Consider the following 23,125-nt stretch of genomic DNA (forward strand, 5'->3'; position numbering starts at 1 on the left):
ATATTCTTTCTTCTCAGTTAAAGTACTAGAAACAGCAGTAGTGAGAGAACAGAAGCCTTTCCTGAGCAGATCAGCACTCAGGAGGCTGCAGGGCCAGGCCAGCAGGAGCTCCCTCCCACAGCCAAGCACTTGTCTTCTGCAGGGGAGAGGAGGAACCTTCATCCAGGAGGTGTGTTACACCACGCAAAGTGAGCAACCACAAGAGTGGCTGTCTTGCAAACAAGTCTCCTGCGTGTGCCAGACCAGGGCTCTGAACAACTGAATTCCAGGTACATGGGGAAAAAAAAGGAATTTGGGACTTTTTCCTACCGAGGTGCTTGGTGGGGAGAAGGCGCTTGCACCCCTTGTTCACACCATGATTCCTACTGACATGAAAGCAGCCTTGTAACGCCTCTGGCTGCTGCTGAGCAGGTGGAGACAGCCAGGCCCACCCACTGCCTGGAAGGAGCCAGATCCCTGTCCCTTCCTGAACACCCACCTCCCACCCACACTGGGATGAGCGGCTGTGAGACGGGCAGGAGCGACCGGCGAGGGGAGCTGGAGGGATGGACACTGAGGGGAGCAGCACAGGGTGCATGGCACAACCAGCCTCCAACCCGGCCCAGGGAGCTGCTGCTGCTTCCACTCCCACATCTCAGCTCCCCCTGAGGCAGACACAGACACACAGACATGCACACACCATCCACGAGGAGAGCGCGGCGCACAAACACTGGGCGTGAGTCTCTGTACAAACGCACCGAGCGCGTTAGGACCTGCAGCAGCCTGAGCCTCTCACTTCCTTCTTCACATAGTCGTGGAGCTTGAATTTGGGCTCGTTGGGCAGCTTCATGGACCTGTGCTTCAGTTCCCTGTGGGAAGGGAAAACCACGTTACCTCCTGCCAATGCTGCCCAGCTCAGCTGAACTCAGCCCTGCCTGGAAGATTTGGTAAAGCCCCCCATGATGAGACATTTCATATCTCACGTGAGATGGGCAAGGACTTGCCAGAACAAGAGCTGGAGGTGGGATCCCAGGGGGCTGACAGTGCCAGCCTCTACCTCAAAGACTTCTGTCCCCCCCAGGGCAGAGGTGCCCAGCCCAGCCACACCAGTCACTTACTTTGCAATGGCTGTGAATGCTAATTCAACATTGAGGCCACTTTTGGCGCTGGTCTCCATGAAGGGCACGCCACATTCCTGCAGGAACAGACACACCAGCCTCAGAAATGTCACCCGGGGTGTCCCTGGGGGCTCCTGCCCTGGGACAGGAGCTCTGCTACAGTGTGCAGGAAAAGCTGAGTGAGGGTTCATAGCTCAGGTGTTTCTTACACAACTTCAGAAATTATTTGTGAGGACAAAGACATTAAAAACGTTAGTGGAAGCTTAAGGGAAGAAGAGCAGAGGAGGAAGAAGAGGAGATCAAGACAAGGGAAGAAAAACGAAAGTGCTCCCAGACATATTTTGGGTCAGACAGGTCTCCAGTTAACCATTTCACTGGTGTATATCATCAGGTGCACGTTGGCACACTCACACATCCCTGGTCAGCACGTGCAACAACCAACCCTGCTGCAGCAGATGCCTCAACATACCTTGGCTAATTTTTCTCCATCTTCCCTTTTCACCACTCTGTCCTGGGCTGAATCCACCTGCCAACAGGAAGGGCAAAGAGCAATTTGGGATGATGTGGAAGGTCAGCAGTAGGGACGTCCATGTCCCCTCACACCCTCCCAGGGTCCCCTGGCTGCATCCTGGCTCTGTCAAGAGACCCCCTGGGGAGGAGGAGGCTCTGGTGATGGGCTGGGCTCACCTTGTTTCCCAGTAACATGAGGACCACATCTTGCTGTGCGTATTCATGAATCTCTGTCAGCCAAGCCTGGATGGAGACAGAGAAAGGGGTTAGCAACAGCTGCAGGGGGAGGACAGGGGGAGGACAGGGGGCTGCCCCAGTTCTGGGCAGTTCAGAAGAAGCCAGCCAGCAGCCAGGGACTTGGCCCTGGGGACACCCTTTCCCAGAGAGCCCTGAGGATGAGTGGGTACCCCAAGGTGCCACTGAGCTCCAGGTGTCCCCCTGTGCCAAACCCAGCATCCCACTGCAGCTGCTGACTAAGCCCCAGTTCTCAAGGATGACAGCGGCCTTTCCACCCTGCTGCCCACTCTGTCTGGCCACAGGCACTTGGAGGACCCTAACCCAAATCTCCCCTCAGTTGGGACATTAAGACTGAACCTCCTTTTGGAGGATAAGGCCAAGGCTTGCTCCAGGATGTGCCCCATGCCCGTGTCCTGCACGTGCTACCCCCGTGCCAAGCACACTTGTTCCAGCAGGTAGACAAATCTGGGGTGGCTTCCCTGCCCTCTAATCCAGCCTAATCTAATCAAACCTGTCCTAATCCCCTGTAATCCCTGACCCTGTGGTGCGAGTGGCTCCTTGCTGCCTCCCAGGACAGCACTGCTGCCCGTGCCACGGCTCCCAGCACTGACACTGGGTGATCCCTGCTCCAGCACCCCTCCTCATCCAGCAGTGCCTGCATCAGCACCCAGCTGGCCAGGGAAGGGAGGGATGATTGGGATTAGAGCCCAATGCCAGAGATGCAGCCCTGTGACCCCATCACATCCTGGCTGGGCTCGGGGTTCTCAGCTCCATGGATCCAAGGGACACTCGGTCACTCCTGACAACCCACTTGGCTCCCTTCTGCACCCTCCCTTGTGGCCAGCAGCTGACACCTCTCCTCAAGTCATCCAGCTCCTCAGGATGGACAATGCCACCACTGGCCAGTCCCAGCTTGCAGGAAGTGTTCCCGGTGCCGGTCACTCGGAAGCAGGGAAGCAGGACATGCCCCGTCCCCCACCACGGGGGTGGCAGACACGGGGCCGCTGATGGGAGGATGCTTGGAGGCAGGGACAGCTCCAGGCACCCGGGGCCAGGGAGCTGGGGGCTGCAGGACCCCCAGGAGCCAGCATGGCAGATGGCAGCTCCCAGGTCCCCACCCGGGGTGTTAATGCCGCGCGGCAGCTCCCGCGCCCTGGAACAGGGTGTTCGCAGGCGCGGAGCCCGCTCGCCGCGGGCGGACACGGTGTTCTCCCCTCCAGGACATGAGCAATTACATCCTATTTGTTCAGCGCTAATTGCTCCCCAGGCTCGCGGCACACTCTGCTGGCGCTGGCGTGGGTGGCTCCCGGCAGCCACACCAGTCCGGTGGGGCACGGGGAGGGGACAGCAGCACCAGGTCCTCCTGCTGCCCCGCACACAGCGACGTGCCCGCGGCTGATTTAAGGCAGCCCTCTGTTCCCACCGCAGGGAAACCTGCGTGTCCTCTGGTGTCCTCACAGGCGGGCCAGGCACTAACCACAGCCCTTCTGGGAACCATCCTGGTTCACGCCTCCAACACGTGTCTCCTGAGGCACAAACCCCCTCCTCGGGGCTGACCCACAACCACGACCAGCCCGTACCTGGATGTTGTCGAATGATGCTTTGTTGGTGACATCGTAGAGCAGGAGCAGGGCTGAGGAGAGAGGACAGAGTGTTAGTGTCAGGGCTGTGGTGCTGGGGAGCAGCGGGCCCAGCAGAGCCCCCAGCTCAGAGCTGGCTCTGCTCCTCTGGGCAGTGCACCCCTGGGGACACGGCGTTAGAGCCCTGCCCTTCAGCCCCTCAACCTCCTTCTTGTAGTGAGGAGCCCAAAACTGAACCCAGGATTTGAGGTGTAGTCACAACATGCTTAAATCACAGGATTCCAGACTGGTTTGGGTTGGAAGGGACCTTGAAGATAATCTAGCTCCAAACCCTCTGCTACAGGCAGCGACACATTCTGCTAGACCAGGTTGCTCCAAGCCCCACCCAACCTGCCCTTGAACACTTCCAGGGATGGAGAATCCATAAATCCACCACAGGCAATGCCTGAGACATGTGGCGTTTGCACCTTGACACACAGGGACTCTTCAATCCTTGACAGCTGCTTCCTTCGGGGAAGCTGCTCCAGTGCTTCCCGACTCACCTGGCCTGGAGACGCAGGTGGGAACCCGAGGTGGCCGTGCTTACCGTGGGCATCCCGGTAGTAGGCGTGGGTGACGCTGCGGAATCGCTCCTGCCCGGCCGTGTCCCAGATCTGGAAGGCAGACAGGAGCAGGGGGGTCACCCTGGCACCAAACCCAACCCCAACCCACGTGGCGTGGTGCAACCCCCAGCAGCTTCTTCAGCCTTTTGCTTCTAGGGACAGTGATAGGAAAAATGACAGGTGTCATAAATATTGCAGCAGGACCTCCCTGCTCCTTAGTGTGGGGAGGCAGCAAAGGGCCCCCCACGTGTCCCTTAATCGGGAAATCCATCCAGCAAGATGGATGCATGGGGACCCACTAATTTAATTGATCAGTGTTTAATGCAGCAATCTGTTTGCAGAGCGCCACGCTGCTGTCAGGGGCTGCTCAGCTCTCATGTCATCATTGAGCTCCAGGAAAAGGGGTCAGGGAAACAGTTTGGTCTCAGGGGGCCTGCGTGGCTGTGGGGGACACCAAATCTCCTGCATGTCCCATGGACACAGGCTGAGCCAGGGATGTGGATCCCTTCAGAGAACCAGGGCAAAGGAGCTACTACTGGGGCCACGGGGACATACCTGCAGCTTCACCTTCACCCCATCCACTGTCAGCACCTTGTTCTGAAAGAGAAGAGGAGGAGTGGTGAGGGGATGCTGAGCACCCCAGGGAGACTGCACCCTGGCCCCCCATCGTGGGCTGCAGCTCCCCTGGGGCCCCTGGGTACATCTCCCCTCCCCACTTTTTAAACCCACACCCATCGGTCCCAGTGCCAGCAGGAGCCATTCATGCCATGGCCCAGGTCAGTCCCTGTGCCTGCTGCCACCTCTGCCTGGCTGGGGACTTCAGCTCTCCTGCCTGCAGGGCCAATCTTCTGCAGCCTGTGGCTTGGGCTAGAAAACTCTGGCCATAAATTACTGAGTACCAGCAACCCCCCTTAACGGCCTCCAACAGCCACAGCCAACCACTCCATACTCAATTAGCAACTTAAAAATATCTCTTACTGCCCTTTGTACCTACTTTTCTTGCAGCAAGTACCAATTTCTCTCTCCCACTTTTTTTTTTTTGTTTTTTTTTTTTTTCTTGATTTCTTCCTGTTTTCCTCGTTTTTAGCTGGAAAGGTGGGAAGGAGGAGATGGGGGGGCCCATGCCCCTCTCACTGCCCTGCTGGGTTTTCCCCAAAGCCAACAGGAAGCTTTTTGGGACTGCCTGGAGGCACCTCGGGATGCTGACACCGCATCCCCCCGCCAGGACGGGGCGGCAGCGGCTCCTCAGTCCTGCTTCCGTGGGCTCGGTGAAGGCAGAGGGAGCATCTTGGCTGCCGCGCATCTCGCCGGCCGCGCAGCGAGGGAAGGGGCGAGGAAGAGCAGGCAGGACTGAGCCAGGGCGCTAAATTTACACAGTCTGGGGAAGCAGGCGAGCGTGGTTTATAAATACCTTCAGCGGCAGCGAGTGAGCCGAGTGATTCACAGCCCGGAGCGGTGGGAACAGGCGGGCAGGCTGCGGGGGCAGCCGGGGAGGGCTCGGGGCTGGCTGCCGTGCCCGGCACGCGGAGCCCAGGCTTTCCCCAGGACACGGAGACGAAGTCACTGAAGGCTTAAAGAGATTAAAACCAAGGGTCCCCACTGCCCCTGGGCCAGCGTGGCCACACGGAGGAGCTGCACCTTCACCGTCCTCCCAGGCGACAAGGACCTGCCGTGCTGGGCACTCGTTTGGTAGGTGAGAGGGAGCATATTTACTCCCTGCAGAAGATCGGCTCCCGAGGCTCAGTTTGTCCTCCAAAACCCCGGGTCCTGCCGCAGGTTCCGGAGCTGCACGGAGCCAAAGTGACTACAAAGCACCCGGGGAGCAGCCGAAGAAACCTGAAGTTCTGATGCTGCACTTCATCGACCTCCACTTCAGGAGCTTAATTAAAAGCAAAGACAGCAGCAGCAGGGTTCACACTAATTACCACTGACCTACATTTTAGGGAAGGAAAATGCTTACAGCTAATTAAAGTCTGCCCATGGACTCAGGTGCTGCTGGACCAGGCTAGGGAAAAAAGCTGGTTTCTCTGGGCTTTGTTGTGGAGCAGAGCCAGTATTTGCAGAGGTGCTCCTGAAGGCAGGAGACACAGTCAGAGCCATCTGGAGCAGCAGCTCCTGCCTTCATCCCTGCCATCATCCCTGTGTGCCCCAAAATGCAGGTGAAGAAACTGAGCCAAGGTGGGAGGAAGGGGGTGGGAGAGGCTGGGGCTGCTGCCAGCAAGACAACAGCTCCAGTCGGTGCCACGTGAACCAGATGCCCAAGTCATTCCACAAACAGACTTTCCAGCTTCCAATTATTATTATTCTGCCAGGAGCTGCAGCTCAGTCCCACACTCGCAGCCCTTCAAAGGCTCAGCCGGGGGGTTTAATGACTAACAAGCAGCTAAAGACAAAAGCCGACGTGTGTCAAAGCACTGAAACGTGGAACACTCTGCCAGGCCCCAGCACAGCGAGCAGGGCTGTGCTGTGCAGGGTTTGTGCCTCATCTTGAAGAGTTTCCCATCACCCAGGCGACATTCCCAGCACGCCACTGGAAAACCATCCCTGCAACTCAGCTCTGCCACCACCCTTTGCAATTTCAGTTTTTTTGTGTCCTTTTTCCTGGGGCTTTGGCAATGTTATTAAAATACCTTCTAGCAGAGGCAGCAGGAGAATGCCTGAAGTGCCTTTGCTGGAGGAACATGATGCTCCAAAGTTAAATAATCCTCGGGACTTCAGACAAATAAAGCTGGAACCTTGCAGATGCAGGAAAAATTAAATTTCTGAGTGCAGATGGTCCTCAATTAAGAGCAGCGCTATCGACACACCAACGGCCCAGCGACCACAGCACAAGAGCAGCTGTTTGGAGGCAGAGGAGAAGGTGCCCGTGACAGCAGGAATCTGTGCTGCTCCCTGGAACACACACCCTGATGGATGAGGCTCCCACCCACACCAAGTGTCCCTGTGCTGCTCTCGGGTCAGCTCGTCAGTGGGTTGGGTAACGCCGCTCCCTCCGTCCATGGTGTCCCCATGGCACTGGTGACCCACTCCAGGAGCAACTGGCACATCCCAGCACACCCACAGGTACCTGAGCCCACCCCAGGGAAGGCTGCAGCGTAACCCAGAGCCAGCAATCACACAACAACCCAGCCCCTCCCCAGCTTCTCCACGCATTAACTCATTAATTAAAGCCTTAACAATTAAACGGGATACACAGATTAACTTGCTTCCCAATTAATCTGACAAGTGGGAAGCTGCTCGCTGACACCATCCAAGCTCCAACCAGGGGAACCCTCACCCTGGCATTCTCCCTTCTACCATGGAAAAGAAAAAACAACCTCAAAGTCACTAGGGCTTTGGGGCAGCCCCCGTGCCCAACTGGGGACGAGTTCTTGCAGGAAGGGGGGAAAAATTGCATTACATCAAAGTGGGGCACAGGTGGAGTTAATCAGCAGCAGTAATGGCTCTGGCAGCCCAGGCTCCAGTTGTGCTGCATCCCACCAGAGGATGGATCTTTGATCTCCTCGCTGCCATGCCACCACTGGTGACACGTCCTGCAGCCCCAGCACGTATCCTGGGGGAGCCCTGGGCAGCCAGGACACCCCACCATGGCTCCCTCTGCCTCATCCTGTCAATCACCTGCCCAGAGAGAAAACCTGACCACCCATCGTCCAGGGCAGGTGATTAATTTCCTTGGCAGCTCTGTGCTTTTGCACTCAGCAGCTAAAAATAGAAACTCCTGCCTTGGTTGTTGGGGTTGTTTTTTTTTGCACACTCCTGCCTGCAGCAGAGATGCTCTGGAGCCAGTCACACATCCCCACTGCCAAGATCCTTTCAGAAACACAAATGTGTCGGCGCTTGCTGCTCAGTTCAGCAGCAGACCCTGTGAGAAGCAGGTGAACACGGCTCCTTGTAGCAGATGGTTCTGATTCACTGCTGCTGGAGCTGGTCTTACAACCCTTCCATCTACCCTCTCCCAGGGGTCACCCTGCTGCATCCCCCCCTGCACACTGGGTCCTGGCCAGGGCACAACTTGCCCCACACACAGACAAGAGGGGGGAAACTGCAAGCCCTGAGCTAAATCAGCTGGAGCCGTGGGCTCCACGTGGGCACAGACCCCTGTGCTGCCCTGCAGAGACCCTCGCTCACCTCCGCAGACAGTGCAGCCTCTTCCTGAAGCCCCTTCCTTTCCCACAGCCCCTTCCCAGGGCTGGCAGCAGCAATCCTTTGTCCAGAGCCATGTCTGCTGCATTAAAGCACAATTAACATCTCCCCGGCTGCCAGCCCTGCAGGAGATAAGAGTCAAAGCTCTTGTTAGAGCAGACACACCAAAGAATGAGCAACTTATCATCTTCCATTCACATCAGTCTGTGCATAAAAGGTTTTTCTGGCAAGGAGGAGAGACCCCTGTCCTGGGGACAGATTAGCAGTAAGAGGATCTGGTTTGGATCACACATTTTCACATGAAGTCGTGCCCTGCTTCTCAGCATCGCCCGCAGCAGCCGCGTCCCGTAGCCACTCCGCTCCCTGGCAGAGCAGCACTGCCTCAGTGATGCTTCCCCTCCCTGTCCTGCCAGCAAGGCTGTGTCTGGGGAGGATCAAGGGGATGGTCCCTTGAAGGAGGAGCGGGCAGATGTCGATGCTTTTAAGCCCAATGGAGCTGCCCAGGCTCAACCCAGCAGGCAGGAGAGGTGGCTGCGTGAGGCCTTAGGACATTTCAACCACTTTGGAGTGAGCCTGTGCCCCAGCCCCGCTGGCAGCCAGGAAAACTGGGTTTTCCACCCTTAAAAATCCACAGGATAGGATCAGCCATAGGCACCCTGCAGACCAGAGCCACCAAAAAGCAAGAGCCAGCAGGAAAGCTGCAGCCCAGCCCTCCAGTTCCCAGCACACTGTCAGGTCCTGGGATCAGATGGAGCCCATGGCCACATCCCTCCTCCCTGCCTGGGAATAGTCTGTGGCAGCTCCCCCACCACCCTGAGCTGTGCTAATCACCCCTTCCATCTCTTTTTGTTTCTACTTTAGAATAGAAAAGATATTTTTAAAATATCCATGCTTACTTCTAAACCAGGCAGCCTTGGAAACAAAGGGGGCAGAGATGGCTCACACAGATCTGTGCCAGCAGCAAGAACAAGTAACGTGGCACTCAACAGATTTTTCTTCATTTTCTTCATCAAGGACATGCCACACTGCAAAGCAGGGCAGGAATCTCTACAGAGCATTTATTGCAATACCATTTCTCATTTACAGCAAAGGCAGTGCCTGTCAATGCCATGGGAATGAAAAATGGGTCATCAGGTACTGTTAGGGAATTGTTTACTCTGGGGGGTGTGTGTGTGTGTGATGGAACAAAGCCTTGCATCAGTTTTTATGTCAAAGGAGCCAGTCCCTGGGTCAGAAATGCTGATGGTGGGACAGGATCTTGGCTCAGCCCAGCTGTGTCTGGGCACAGGGTCCCAGGAACCAGGTTTGAGCCCTGCAGCAGTTCCCATTTCCAGCACAACCCCTGTCCCAGCTCAGGAGCATTTTAGCTTGTTTGGCCCCACCAAAGGCTGTGGTGGGGTTCATGGGAAACTGTCCCTCTTCTGGCTCAGCCCCACACACCCCAGCAGCCCTGGAGCCTGGCAAGCAAATTAGGAGAGATTAATTTCTCCTGGTGTTATGCTTGGTCCAAAGGTTTTCCACTTGGCCTATCCCCATCTGAAGAATAATTTGGTTTCTGAGGTACAAATCCAGCCTTGGAGCAGCCTCATCTGCCCTTGGTATGATCCTGGCTGTAAAACTGAGCTTTCCTGAAGGCACTTTGCCTGGAGGAAGACACTGGAGGAAGGCTCCAGGGCTGTGGCCCCCAGGGCACTCCTGCACAGCATCCTGCAGGCTATGAGCTGTACCTGCAACTGTAGGAGCAGCTGGACTGCTTCACATTGGAGGGCTGGCACCTAAAGGGATGGAAACTCACTCAAAGTTTTGGAGAAGACTTTGCAATCCAATTAAAAAAAAAAAAAAGAAAAAAAAAAGCCAGGTCTGAATATTTAGCAGCAAACATCCCGGCAGCATCTGGGAGCACCTGAGCACCTTCTGCAGACCATGGTTCAAACAGCATCATTAAACAGTGCTTCTCATCCCTAAAGAAAAGAAAAAAAATCCCCAAAGACATGACAAATGAATCTTTTTATCACACACACCCGACACTCCCCCTCACCTGCGGCGCAGGGCGAAGCTCTGTCCTTGCTAAGCAGCAAAACCCAGCCTGGCTGAACCCTTCAAAGGACTCAGGGAGAAGAGAGCAACTGCAGAGCTCTAATGAGATTTTCTGAAGTCTGTCCAAGTCCCTGGGGACGGCACAAAGGGGTCCCGGTGCTGAGTGACACCCCAGCCCGTGTCTGCGGTGGTGTAACTGTGGTGGGCCCTGGAGCACAGGGAGCCCTGGCCCCCTCCTCACAGGGCAGGACCCCCAGTGTTTGCAGCACCAAGGAGATCCCTTGGAAAGCCTGAGCATGGCCAAGATCTCAGGCAGGAGTGGCCGGGTCCTGGGGTGAGGATTTCCACCTCTGCACTGAGCTGTGGGGCTGATCCCCCGGGATCGGTCACCCCCGAGCAGCGCTGCTCCCTGCTGCTCTCCCTCCCCGGCCCCCCGGGGCTGCCCCTGCCCCTGGGTCTCGGGAGCCGTTTGACCTCACGTGTGCATTATTCCGGAGGGAACAACACATCTGCCAGGCACTAACGCTCGCTTGGGAACAAAGTTATTTTAGGCATCATCAAGAGCTCCTCACAGCAATTTCTGCACATTCAGAAGTGCAGCACGTTGATGTCTCGAGGGAAGCTGGGGCTGAGCTGCAATCCCACCTGCTGAGCCCCATCCTGCAGGGCACTGCAGCCACCCCTTCTCCCTCCCCACTGGGAAGTGACTCCCAGCTCTGCTCTGGTCCCACCATATCAGCCACATTTCCCCAGGTCATGTTAGCAAACTGTTACAGGTCCAGGAGCTGGGGAAGGAGCTGCCTTGCCCACAGCTGAGCTCCCTGGGCAGGAGGAGAGACTGCCCACAGGGCTCAGGATCCAGTGCCATCCCAGCTGCTCAGGGCTGGCTTCAGACCACATGTGCCTCAGCACGAGGAGGAAAAAGAAGAGCCCACTCATCTGCAACCCTTGGTGCATGGTCTCCAGGGAATGCTTTTCCTCTTGAGAGCCCTGACTCACAGGAGCCTGAGGAAGCCCTCGCCCACAGCTTGAGATGCTTCACAGCCCCAGTCCCACTCCCTCCACACACCAACCCACACCACGACCATGCACCACCCCGCAGCCCTACGGAAATGTTTGCCAAAGAGCAATGGTCAGTGCAGGGAATAAAAGCCACTGGTGGCAGCTCCCTGGGCAGCGCAGCCATCACGGTGCCAGGGGCTGCTCCCAGCCCTGCCCTGCTGCTCTGCCCAGCCTGGACCTGCCAGCCCAGCCTGGTCCTGCCAGCCCAGCCGTGCTGCTGCCCTGGGAAGGTGCAGGGCATGGCAGGGCAGGCTGACCCCTGGAAAGCCGCACCCCCAGCCAGAGCTGCCTGTCCTTCCCCAAGGCTGGCACAGCTCGGGGCTGCGTGGGCTGCTGCCAAAACCTGCTCTGTGCTCTAAAAATTGACACTGAGAGCAGCAACAATCCCCCGGCGGTTCCGCCGAGGCGTGCGGCAAACGGGGTGATACCACAGGGGGCTTGGCAGCCAGTGGGGCAGGAGGGCGAGGGAAAGGATGCCATCCTCCTGGAGAAATGGCTGCTTCTCTGTGGCTCCTGAGAGCTGAGTGGGCTTAACACTAGGGAGAAAAACCCCGAATTAAAGCCTGGCCGTCTGGCTGCACAAGCTTTGGGAAGGGACTGGCCTGACCCTGCACCAAATCCTGGACACCAAATGCCAGTTGCAATAGGGATGCTCATCTAGGGACCAGCCCCCTCCAACAAAGTCCTTGGACAGACCCTTCACTCTGAACCCCTTGTAACAATTATTCACACAATTATTCATCCAGCCACACAGTTGTGGCTTTTTCTTAGTCACGGGCTCAGAGGATACAGAGAGACAGGGGGGCACCAGCTGGGATAGCACAGGGGAAGCAAACCCCAGCAATTCGGACCAAATTCAATATTGCTGACCATGCAGATGGGCAAGGCCCAGGCCAGCAGGGCCTGGGGGTCCCGGGATGCCTCCGGCAGCCTCGTGAGCTTGGCTCTGAGGGGAAAAGCCATGAACACGGGGTTGTTTCAAGGCTGAGAACAAAGGGCACAGGAGTGCTGACACCAAAGGCTCTCCCTTGGCGGGGACCATAGTGGGACCGGAGGTCAGTACAGCTTCATTAGTGGTAACGAAGAGCAGCAGGAGCAGAGCTGGGGCACAACCCCCCCTCCTCTCAGCACAGGACCCAGGACCCCGGCGGGGCTCGGGCGCTGCTGGGGGGACGCGCCGTTGCCATGGTGACACCCGCACAAGCAGAGCTGGAAAAGCCAAAGCCTCCATTTCCCCAGCGCGTCCCTCGGGGCCCAGGGACACTGCGCTTCAACAGGGAGGAAGAAGATACCCTGGGAGCAGGGCTGCCCAGGCCCGGGCTCGCCGCAGGGCGATGGTTCAGAGCCCGGCAGGCTTGGCTGCCTTGGTGCAGCTGGGCACGGCTCCCACCACCCCCCTCCTCTCAATAAATTCGATATTAAAAAACCCCACAGAGAATGAAAAAAACACAACTGTCCAGCTCTTCACAACGGAACCAGATGCATCCTCAGAGACATGCTGCCAGTCTTACAGCCTCTAGAAGATCTTTCCTGCCTGCTGAGCTACCTGAGGGCAGCAGGACCCCAGACCCACAACATCTGCAATACAAACACCTCCCCAGGCTGAAGCTCCAAAGCATCATTAAGACCCCCAGACCTTCATCGGGCTTCTCCTCACTCCAGGATGGCCACAGACCAGGGCAACAGGCATCACTCTTTAAGGCTGAAAACGCATCAGCTCCCAACACTTATTAGTTATGATCAGGAAGACACATTTTTTTCTGGTGCAGGCATAAAGATGAAATATCTGTTGCTTTCGAGAGGTTCTGCAATCCTTCAAGGCAATGACTCGGTGCTTACCCAGGATTAAAAATGCTGTCTGCCCTTTTAGCCAAACAAAGCTGTGAGTTACAGCGCTGGGCTGGATGGAGATCCCCTGCCGGGGGAGCCGGGGCAGCCGCCCGAGGAGCAGCCGCTCCCGGCACCTCTGCCTTCCCTGCGGGCACGCAGCGACCCCCGCATCCACGCCGGGAATCAGCCCAGACCTGCTGGGGGCAAGTCATTAACACGCGGTTAGGAAATGAGGCAGTGGCTCAGCGGAGCGGCAGCGGGGCCGCGGGGCAGGGATCACCCTGCGTTCCCCATCACGGGGGGGCAGGGGCACCCCAGAGCCCACCCGTCCCTGCCGACCCAACCACCTCCCCTCTGCTTTCAAAGAAAAACCCAGTTCTGCACGGGTTTTGTCACAAATTCAGGGTTTTGTCGCTAATAAATATGAAAGTGAAATTATGTCAAATGTATTCCATTAAATATTCAAACCGTTTAGACTTACTCTAGACCCATTTAAATGTTTTATGAGCTGTAAAATACTCCCCTGCAGGCCCCCAGCAACAGGAGCAGCCCCAGGGTAACACCTGGTTCCACACTGGGGCAGCCGATGCTCCAGCACCAGGAACAGAAACCTGGGGACAACTTCTCACCTGGCACCATCCAGAGAGGCACAGACACCCCCATATGTGTCCCCACAGCCTTCCTCCAGCACCAGCCTCCTAGTCACCTTTGTGGAGAGCCTGGAGCAAAGCAGGGAGCAGGGCACAGCCCCAAGGAGGTGGGCAGAGCCATCCCCAGCTCCCCCGAACCCACCATCTCCGCAGAGGTGGGTGCTGCAGGGAAGACACTCACATGAGTGGGTCCATCACCCCGCACCCAAACCCAGCTCCCCACAGGGCACTTTGAAGGGTGGCCACTGAGCTGCTGCCAAAAACTTGCAGCATTTTATGAGGCACAGAGCAACGCTTCCTTTCCCCTGCTGCTGCAGGAGAAACAGAAATAAGACAAAGGCGGGGAGGGCTCCGGGAGGGCAGGCAGCTGTCCCCAGGACATGGTGGCATCCCCATGCTCAGGACTGAGGACACAGATATTGCCAGGCCCGTGCAGCCAGGACTGCACCTGCTGATGGCCTGGCCATGGTGGACGCTGGTGACTCAGGGAGGGAACACTGTGATGACAACACAGGTGCCCGGGTGCTACCTCCAAACCCACCTTCACAGCCTCCCTCCTTTCACCAGTGGCTCCCAAGGGTATTTTTTCTGTGCCTGTGCCCTGGTTCTGTGGCTCTGGAGCAGGCCAGGCCTCCTGCACTATGCCTGAGCTAATTAAACCTTTTATTCCAGCCATCCCACACTGGGACAGACCCACAGGGACACTGGCTATGGGTGCACACCCGGAAGCCACCGTGCAGCCACGGGAGCCTGGGAGGCACTTCCAGGAGTTACCCTTCCAGGAAAGTCACCCACGACATCCCACGTCCCCAGCACTCTCGCTGTCACCTGAAATGGATGCCAAGCTTCACACCCAGATTAAACACCCCATCTATTCTGGGAGGTGTCTCCCAGACACCAAAGCCTGGGAGAGCTGCCAGCATGCCAAGAGGGAGGCAGGCACCCTCACACCATCCTGCAAACTGATTAGGAGTTTTCTTAACCAGGCTCTGGGTCTCAAGGCTGCTCCAGCCACTCATTCAAAGAGCAACTCAAGCACTTCTCTGCTTTGAAGACATGAATCTTATTCCTTTTTGCCTTCCCCAAGGAAGAAATCAAGTCTGTTGTCCACTGGGATTACCACCAGCATACAGGTGCTTCCAGCTTACTGGTGTGCTGCAGAACTGGTTTATTATTTCTCAAATGCAAGAGCCAAAGAAACATGAATAAAACACCAGCAGATGTGAGGGAGCGGGTGCAGCCCTTCACGGGCAACACTCGCAGCATCTCTTGGCAACTGAGCCCCTGCATGCAAATGACAGGCTCTGCTGACTGCAAAGCTGGTCCCTCTGCAAGGGAGGCGAGCAGCTGCTGACAGCAGAGCAGGGCTCAGTTTCCCAGGAAAAAAGGCTTTTTACTCCCCTGAGAGCCTGTCCTGGGAGCAGAAAACGGGCACCAGCCCCAGCTGTGGAGCAGCCACTGCCCTACAAGTCAGACACGACAGAAATGGATAAAATCCAGACATGTTCCAGCTAACAGAGCATGCCCTCCCTGCACCAGCTCCCTGGGACCTGCCTCCCTGGCTGCCAGATCCCTATGGCACCTGGTCCCTACAGCACCTGGTCCCTACAGCAGCTGTGCCAGCATCTAATCTGCCCCCCAAACCAGGCAGCAGGGATGGGAAAGATGGCAGGGAAGCTGCTCTGGGCAAATTTAGCCCAGCTTTGCTTACAGTGAGAAATGCAAAAGTATGAAATCAGCTCCTGGCTTCTATTAAAATTCATGCAGCGACTGGAGATGCAGAACAGGCTGATTTCAGACAAAGAACCACTCAGCCCAGGCGGGTACACGGGCAGCCCTGCCCGACCTGCCACCCCAGAACTGGGCTCCTTCCCCACAGCCCCCAGCAGTGGCACCAGCCTCACCACTGGCACAGCAGCCCCATGGAGGGGCATGTGGCCCAAGTGACCTGGGCAGCACTGAGATGCCCTTCCCAGGGATGGCCAGCTCCCCTGCAGGGCTGTCCCCTCAGGGACCAACCTAAGCCCACCCAACCCCACACACACCCCTGCACTACACGGCGAAGCAGGTGAAGAGAAGAAACTAAACACTGCTGAATGCCCAGAGCCCCTTCCCTCCAACGTTCAGGGCTAATTTAGTATTAAAAGACTCCCCGGAATTGATTTATTTCCGTTTCTTCCTTCTGGCCTAAGCAGATTCCCTCCCACTTTTTCCAGACTGATCCATCAGAAAATTAGCCCTGCTAATGCTCTGAGAGAAAAGCCAGCCCTTGGCTTTCAGATGGCTCCAGGTTGCATCAACCCTTCAAGAGGCACCATGGGGAGCACCACACCAGAGAATTGTCCTGAGAACTGGGATGTGGGTGCTGGAGCATCTTCCCAAGGGCCGGGGTGCAGGTGCCTGCTGGGGACTGGCAGATGCTCAGGCATCCATACCTCCCTCCCGTGAGCACATGGAGACCCAGAACCAGACTTGCCAAAACCAAACCATGTCCAGTGTTGGTTTGCACACCCTGGAATGAAGCTTTCCATCTCTCCTGCAAAGCAAAGCTGGCGGAGGGAGCCAGCAGGCAGCCAGCAGCTGCTGTTTTGCCAACGGAAGGTGCGCGCACACACTACAAAAAAAAACCCACAACACAACAGAGATGCAAAAAATCTCTTATGCAAAAAACCCATATTATATACTGCTGGTTCCACCCCCTGAGCAGCACAGGGCTGAATGTAATCAAGAGTCCTCAGAGCTCAGGGTCACAAGCGACAGCTTTTATTTACAGCGCGCAGTGGCTGTCCCAGCGGGCAGATTAACTGTGGCACGGCCAAGGCTGGAGCAGAGAGTGGCTGGGGAGAGCTGAGGACCTCCACAGGGAACAACCACCACAAACCTCTCCTGGGCACCTCGGTGCAAAAAGGCAGATGCCAAAGCTTGGCCTTCAGAGGCAGTATTCCCAGTGCCCAGCTGCCTGCTCAGGAAGCCCGAAGCTGTGCCAAAGCACCAGGACTGGCTCCCTCCTCCTCCTCCAGCAGCACCTACGCATGCTTTACCAGGAGGACCTTGGCTTGCTCCCTCTCCTTGGGGCAGCAGGAGAGGGGTGATAAACACCCTCTTACACACCTTGGAGAAACCAAGACAAGCTGCCCTGCTCCCAACTCCCCCGGCAAAGCAGTTTCATCCCACTGATTAACACAGAATCCATCTCCCCTGCTAACATGAGGGAACTCATTAGCACCTCTTCCCTGGGAGAAAAGGCTCATCTTTCATTTTTTGCTTTTATGTTCTTCTCCTTTCAGGCCCAATTAGTACAAAAGTCTTAACTCACCTGACCCTGCAAAGCTGGGGACAGAGGGTGGGGCTGCAAGCACCAACCACAATGGGGAAGGGGACACATGGGGAGGCTCTCATGGCCCTTTGGTTTCTGGGCTCTGGCAAGATGTTCCCCCTGTTACTCGGCTGCTACAACACAACAGAAGTGCTGTTGGTTGCACAGCTTTAATTTCTGTTGAGGTTTCTGCTGCCTTGCCAAGATGACAGCAAAGGCAGCTCCTTTGGTAGCACCCAGAAAAATGGGATTCACACCCCAGAGTGATAAACCTGCTCTTTTCCAGGAGATCTTTCCCCCCGAGACTCCTGACATATGAAGTTAGGGAAGCACATGCACCCTGCCCAGAGCAGCCACTCTGTCTGCACAGGCAGAACCCCTCCTGCCCTCACTGGCTGGGATCTGCTGGAATCTGCCCTGAGCAGAGGGATCTGCCCCAACCCCAAGGAAGGGGAGGAAGACCTCCTGCTACAGCTGAGCACATCCCAGACACACCACAGCTCATGCGAGGGAATAATTAAGCCCCTCGTTATGAAGCAATGTCTGGAAATCTCAGAGGTGATGCCTACAACAGGGATGCTGGAGGCAGAGGGTGGTTTGCCTCCCCAGAGGCTTTCCCTTCCGGGGGAAGCAGCAGAGCAGAACTCAGACAGAAGCTCCTGTGGCTCGAAGCAAAGCTCCTGCTGGGAGCAGAACTCTCACCCCAGGGCTCTGCCTGGCCTTAGGGGCACCCCAGGGTGGGGGGCCTCACCCCAACAATGCACTCCCAGCCAAACCCTCTGCTTGGCACCCCTGGGCACCGTGGCACTGCCCCAGCAGAGCAGGGAGGGCTGGTCTATCCCTGAGGAGCTAAAGGTCCTTCCCCATTAAACCCATTTTTCAAAGGAAGGAAAGCCAAAGGACTCTGCCTCTCCAAAGCTGGAAGCCAACAGGTGCCATCTTGATGCATTTTTTCACACTAGGATCATTTTTATTTCCCTAGTATCTGTGGTTTATTTTCCAAATATATTTAGATGAACATCCTTCTTTGTTTAAGAGATGATGATAAACAAGCACAACTCAAGAGGTTCTCCAGAAGATGAAACAGTAGGAGGGAAACAACCTAGGGGGCCATTAGAAACTAATGCCAGATTAATTTTAAATGGATTTCTATTCATTTGCATTTGCTCAGGCCTTCATAATCCATTATCCATAGCTTTGCTTGTGTCTAATGGTTTGACATCCCTGAAAATGAGCAGCTGACCTGGAGCCTGCTGGGACCAGGAGATGGCCTGGGACAGGAGGTGGAGAGCAGTTGGGTGGGTGTGGGTGCTGCCCCCCAGGGCATCCCAGGGTGCTTCACAGCGACTAGCACCAGGAGGAGCAGAGACAGCCTCAAAAAGCAGGGCAGGAGCTGGCAGCTCCATCCCCCGTGTCCGCAGCCCTCACCCAGGCTGCTGGCAGCTCCCAAGGTCCCGCCTGCACAGGAGTGCAGCTGCCACACGCCCCGGCCTTGGGGACCTCCCCACGGTCCCCACCACCAGCAACCACCACAAACCTCGCTGAAAAAAACAAACCCCAAAATAACGCCCTGTGCTTGCCCAGCACCTCCTCCTGTGCCCGCCCTCCCCCACCACAACCCCCCCACGGTCACCAACAGCCTCGCTCGCTTCACCCAGAAAACCAGATGCCAAATTTCTGGGGTCACAGAGAGCAGGAGCTGTGACATGACAGCTTTGCTCTTACACAGACACCAATCAAACCTCAGTGTCACCAGTGCCACCTCCCCGAGCTTCACCTGCACCGTGGCACAAAGGGCAGGAGGGGCACAATTACACAGCGCTGCAAACAGGATTATCTTAATGCAAAGGGAGATGTTCCAGCAAAAACTATTTCCATGTCCTCAAAAAAATTGAGTGCTTTACTAAGGTGATAATAATGAGTTTCAGGGCATACACATGATCTTCCCTGCTGTATAATCTGCCCATTTTGAACCTGGGTAGCTCTAGCAGCTCTATTACTGAAGTAAATTAACCCTAATTTAATTGCTTCTCCATAGCAGTCGTTTCAGTGCTCTAATCAATAAGTCACAGGGTTTTATGACTGCCCTGGGTGTCAATCATTGCAATCAGCAATAAAATGCTTTTCATTTTAAGAACACCTGAAACACCATGTAATTACCTTTGTATAAAATTTGCCAGCTTCACCAAGGCACTGCTGCAGCCCTCAGCATCCCCCTGCACCCAAAGCTTACTCACAGGGAAGAACATCACTTTATTTCCAACAACTGCCCCTCAGCTCTCCACTTGTCACTGTCCCAGCAAGTTACTGTTCACACACTAATGAAATCATGGGTTACAAGAGACACCCAGTTCCCAGAAATCCTCCAAGAAAGTAAGATCCAAGGTGCTGCTGAGAATGGGAGGATGTGACCTTGGTGTGTGGCATCACCACCAGCTCCTCACCCACCCACCACGGTGCCAAATGGCACCATGACATGGTGAGACAAGGCAGGTGTTGCCCTGACAGCAGGGCAGGGGGGTACAGGGACCGGGCACGTCCCCGGTCCCACAGGCTGAGCCTCCCCCAGGAGCTGGCAGCACCAGCCAGACCTCTTGGGGCAGTGAGCTCATGGCTCAGGGGAAGCAGGTGGTCAGGGAGCTGGTGAGGGATGGGGGGCACCCAATCCTCAGGCCAGGGACCCAAGCCAGGCCAGCTACTGCTTTGGTAGCAAAGCTCCCTCGCTGGCCCTTCACAACTGACAATAGGTTTCTTCGATGCCATATCTAAAGTCACCATCCCCGTTGCTCTGCTGTGCCACCCCAGGGGTGCCCGTGGTGACACTGCAGATCCCCTCTGCCCAGGGCTCCCTGGCCCCAGCTCCCCAGCAAGGTCCCACCAAGGAAACATGGCCAAGAAAAGGCTTTGAGTTCTCTGTTTGCCTTTGAGTCCTTTCCACCTGGCAAAGGATGCTCTGCCCACACCAGGGCACTGCAGGACATGACCTGTCTCCCCTTCTGCCCCCCCCCGTTCCCCACATTATCACCTCAGATGGTTGCTCAGTGCTGAGGTGCCGTGGCTGGAGCTGACACGGGTGGGGATGGGATTTAAGCCCTTGGAGCTGTCACTCACCTGCCAGACCCGGCGGGCAGAGGTCGAGGAGTCCCCTGGGCACTTACCCTGAAGTCAATTCCAACTGTGGAAATGAAGCTGCCAGCGAGGAAAGCACCGTCCTTGAACCGCACCAGCAAGCAGGTCTTGCCAACCCCCGAGTCACCCACCAGCATCACCTGAGGGGCAGGGAGGGAGGGAAAGGGGCGTGAGACAGTGAGGTGGGAAGGGAGCCCCACCACAGCTCCATCCCAAAAACCCCATCCTGGGAGCAGGTGCAGATCCCCTGTTCTTGAGGGGGAAAAAGCACGTCCAAGAGCAACATCCTTGGACCCAAGGGAGAGAGAGGGGGGGACCCACAGAGCAATTATTCCCCACACCAGGTGGGGAGCACTGGCCAAACTTGAGACACCTTCTCTCAACCAGTACTTAGCAGATTCCCCCTCCTCAGGGGCACAAAAACCCCTCACAAACCAAGAGGTGCTGGCTCAGTGAGGTGGCATGTGACCCACCAGCTGCGGGGCTCCCACTGCCCCCCATGCACCCACGGAACACCCCACACCCACCACCCATGGGGCTTTCTGTGCTGGCACCACTGCCTGGGGGGGTTTCTGGGCACCAACACCAACACCAAGGGTTCTCTCTGAGAGCAAACTCCTTCAGCAGGACCCACACAGCCTCACAGCCACCCTCCCAGGCCTCAGAGGGTGCTGAGGGAGCAGCTCCCAGTGCCACCTGCCTCAGTTTCCCCACTCAGCGGTAGCTCGGGGTGCAGACAGGATAGGCACCCACTGTGCTCCCAAATGCAGCTCCCCAAAGCCTGTGCTCAAACCACAACCCCCTCAGCCCTCCTGACCCCCGGGGCCACCAACCTGGTGCCTTCCCACTGTCTAGAAGCCCCCGACCACGCAGCCGAGCTGCGTGAGCAGCTGCAGAGGACGTGGCAGTGTCCCCTCTCCCACTGCCACCAGCCTCCCGTGAGCCACCAGCCCGTGACTGAACTTAAACGGTTTTAAGAAGGCGCTGCCCTGGGTCACACGGCGCCCAGGCAGGAGCCACCAGCAGCAGCAAAGGCCACCACCTCGCTGTGGCTCAGCCTCCAGATCCAGCCACAGGGCTGCATCACCCCGGGGGCTCCATCGCCCTTGCCGGGTGTCTCACGGGAGCACCACACACCAAGCTCTGGCACAGGAGCCAGACAGCCCAGGGGTGGGTCGGTGCAAAACCAGGGGAAGGGGTTGGGGGGCGGCAGGGGCAGGAAAGTCATTTTTAGGTACATTTTTAGCCCCGAAGCTTCAGCTGGGGCTTGGAACAGCACCAGAGCCAGGCTCACGTTGAGGGCTCGCTGGTCAGGATTGGGCAATCCCTAAGGAAACCCCAGCCCAGGCAGGGAGAGATGAGCTCGAGGAGCCAAGGGCCAGCATGAACACGCAGGTGGCTCCATTTTGGGGAAGCTGTTGAACTGTTATCACACCTGCACCAGGACCAACTGCTTACCAGAGCACCCAAATTCACCTCTTGAACACCCCTCACCTCCTCCACAGCCCAAACTTAACACCACGGTGGCCAGGCTGCTTTCCACCGGCACCGAGCTCTCCAGGGAGCGTGCCAGGGCTGGACCTGCCATGGCAAACACCATCTGCTCCAACCTCAGCTCCCTGCGCTGGGCTACAAAGGTGGGTGTTACAAACACCCCGGCGGGTCGCACGGAGCCGCAGCCGCTGCCCAAATCTCCGAGCCAGCGCCCAGCTGGGCTGGCCTCAGGTGGCATGATGGAGAGGGGTGCAAACATCTGTGATCCTCCAAGCCCGAAACCGATGCAACGAGAAGAAATCATCTCAGCCCTTCAAAGAACACACAAGCTGAAGACATTTCAACAGCAGCCGGAGCTGACTCGGTGCCACTCGGGGAATATTCTCCCCCCCGACATCCCCGCCGTTTTTGCCTTGCTGAAGAGGAACCGGCAGGCTACAATAACTCATCTGAGCAGAAAAACCCTTTGTCATCACTTGCAAAAGTTCCCCGGGGGCAGCCCCGCTGCAGGGGGCTCCGCGGGGGCAGCCCCCAGCCCAGCCCGGCCCCGGGAGCCCCGGAGCGCGGCCGGAGCCCCGCACCGGGCAGCGGGAGCAGAGGAGGGGTGGGATGCCGGGACTGGGAAGGAGGGTGGGAAGGGGGAGAGAAATAGCGGCTCCTGGTCCCCGGGAACTTCTCCTGGGGGCTGCTGCCCCCAGCCCCGCACCCGACGGACCCCCGCACCACGCTCCCTCCCACCCCCGGCCCCGCACCTTGAACGCAAGATCGTAGAACTCGCCGCTGCTGCTCAGCGAGGGTCTCCCGGGCGCCACGGTCCCGTTGCGGGGCAGCTCGGCGCCGGAGCCCCGTTGGGGGGCGGCGGGAGCGGGGCCGGGCCCCGGGGCGGCGGGGGGCAGCGCGGCAGAGGGTGCGGTGCCGCTGCCCTTACTGCGAGCCGCCTTCTTCCGCGACATATCGCGACCGGTGCCGCGGCACCGCGCCGGGACTGGGGGGGGCACGGGCAGTACCGGCCGCCACCGCCTCCCGGGGCCCGGCCCGGCCCCCCCGCCAATGGCAGCGCCGCGGGGGCGGGCGGGGGGGGCGGACCCAGCGAGCCGGGCCCGAGCGCTCCGCCCCAGCCCGCGGAACCGCACCGGGAGCCGCGGGGCGAGCCGGGGGGGCCACCGGGCCGCCAGGGGGGCTGCGGCACGTGCGGGGAGGGGATGCAGATGCCGGGGGGGTTGCACACGCGGGGGCGGGGGTTTGCACACGCAAACGGAGCTGTTGGGGTGTGTGTGTGTTGCACACGCGGAGGGAGCAGCGCTGAGGGGGCTCACACCCACCCACGGGGGCATTTGTCCCCCGGGAGCAGCGTGGGGTGCCCCAAGCCGTGCCCCCAGCAGCTGGGGTTCCCCCTGCGCCGGGTTTGCCGCAGTCCAGGGGTTCGCTGGTGGCAGAC

The 23,125-nt window shown here is 57.6% G+C and overlaps 1 protein-coding gene across 1 annotated transcript; it reads right to left on the minus strand.

Annotated features, from left to right (window-relative positions):
- Window positions 1–504: 504 nt before the first annotated feature.
- Window positions 505–22,640, minus strand: RAB26 (RAB26, member RAS oncogene family). Its single transcript, XM_051632617.1, has 9 exons — window positions 22,440–22,640; window positions 20,223–20,333; window positions 4,582–4,623; window positions 4,011–4,077; window positions 3,425–3,477; window positions 1,785–1,850; window positions 1,567–1,623; window positions 1,098–1,174; window positions 505–848 (listed from the first exon to the last, which is right to left on the minus strand). Exons 1-9 carry the CDS (start codon window positions 22,638–22,640, stop codon window positions 746–748), a joined length of 777 nt encoding a protein of 258 aa, XP_051488577.1. The 3' UTR covers window positions 505–745.
- Between the last annotated feature and the right edge of the window lie 485 nt (window positions 22,641–23,125).

The sequence above is a fragment of the Apus apus genome, chromosome 14 (assembly GCF_020740795.1).
Source record: "Apus apus isolate bApuApu2 chromosome 14, bApuApu2.pri.cur, whole genome shotgun sequence".
Lineage (NCBI taxonomy): Eukaryota > Metazoa > Chordata > Aves > Apodiformes > Apodidae > Apus > Apus apus.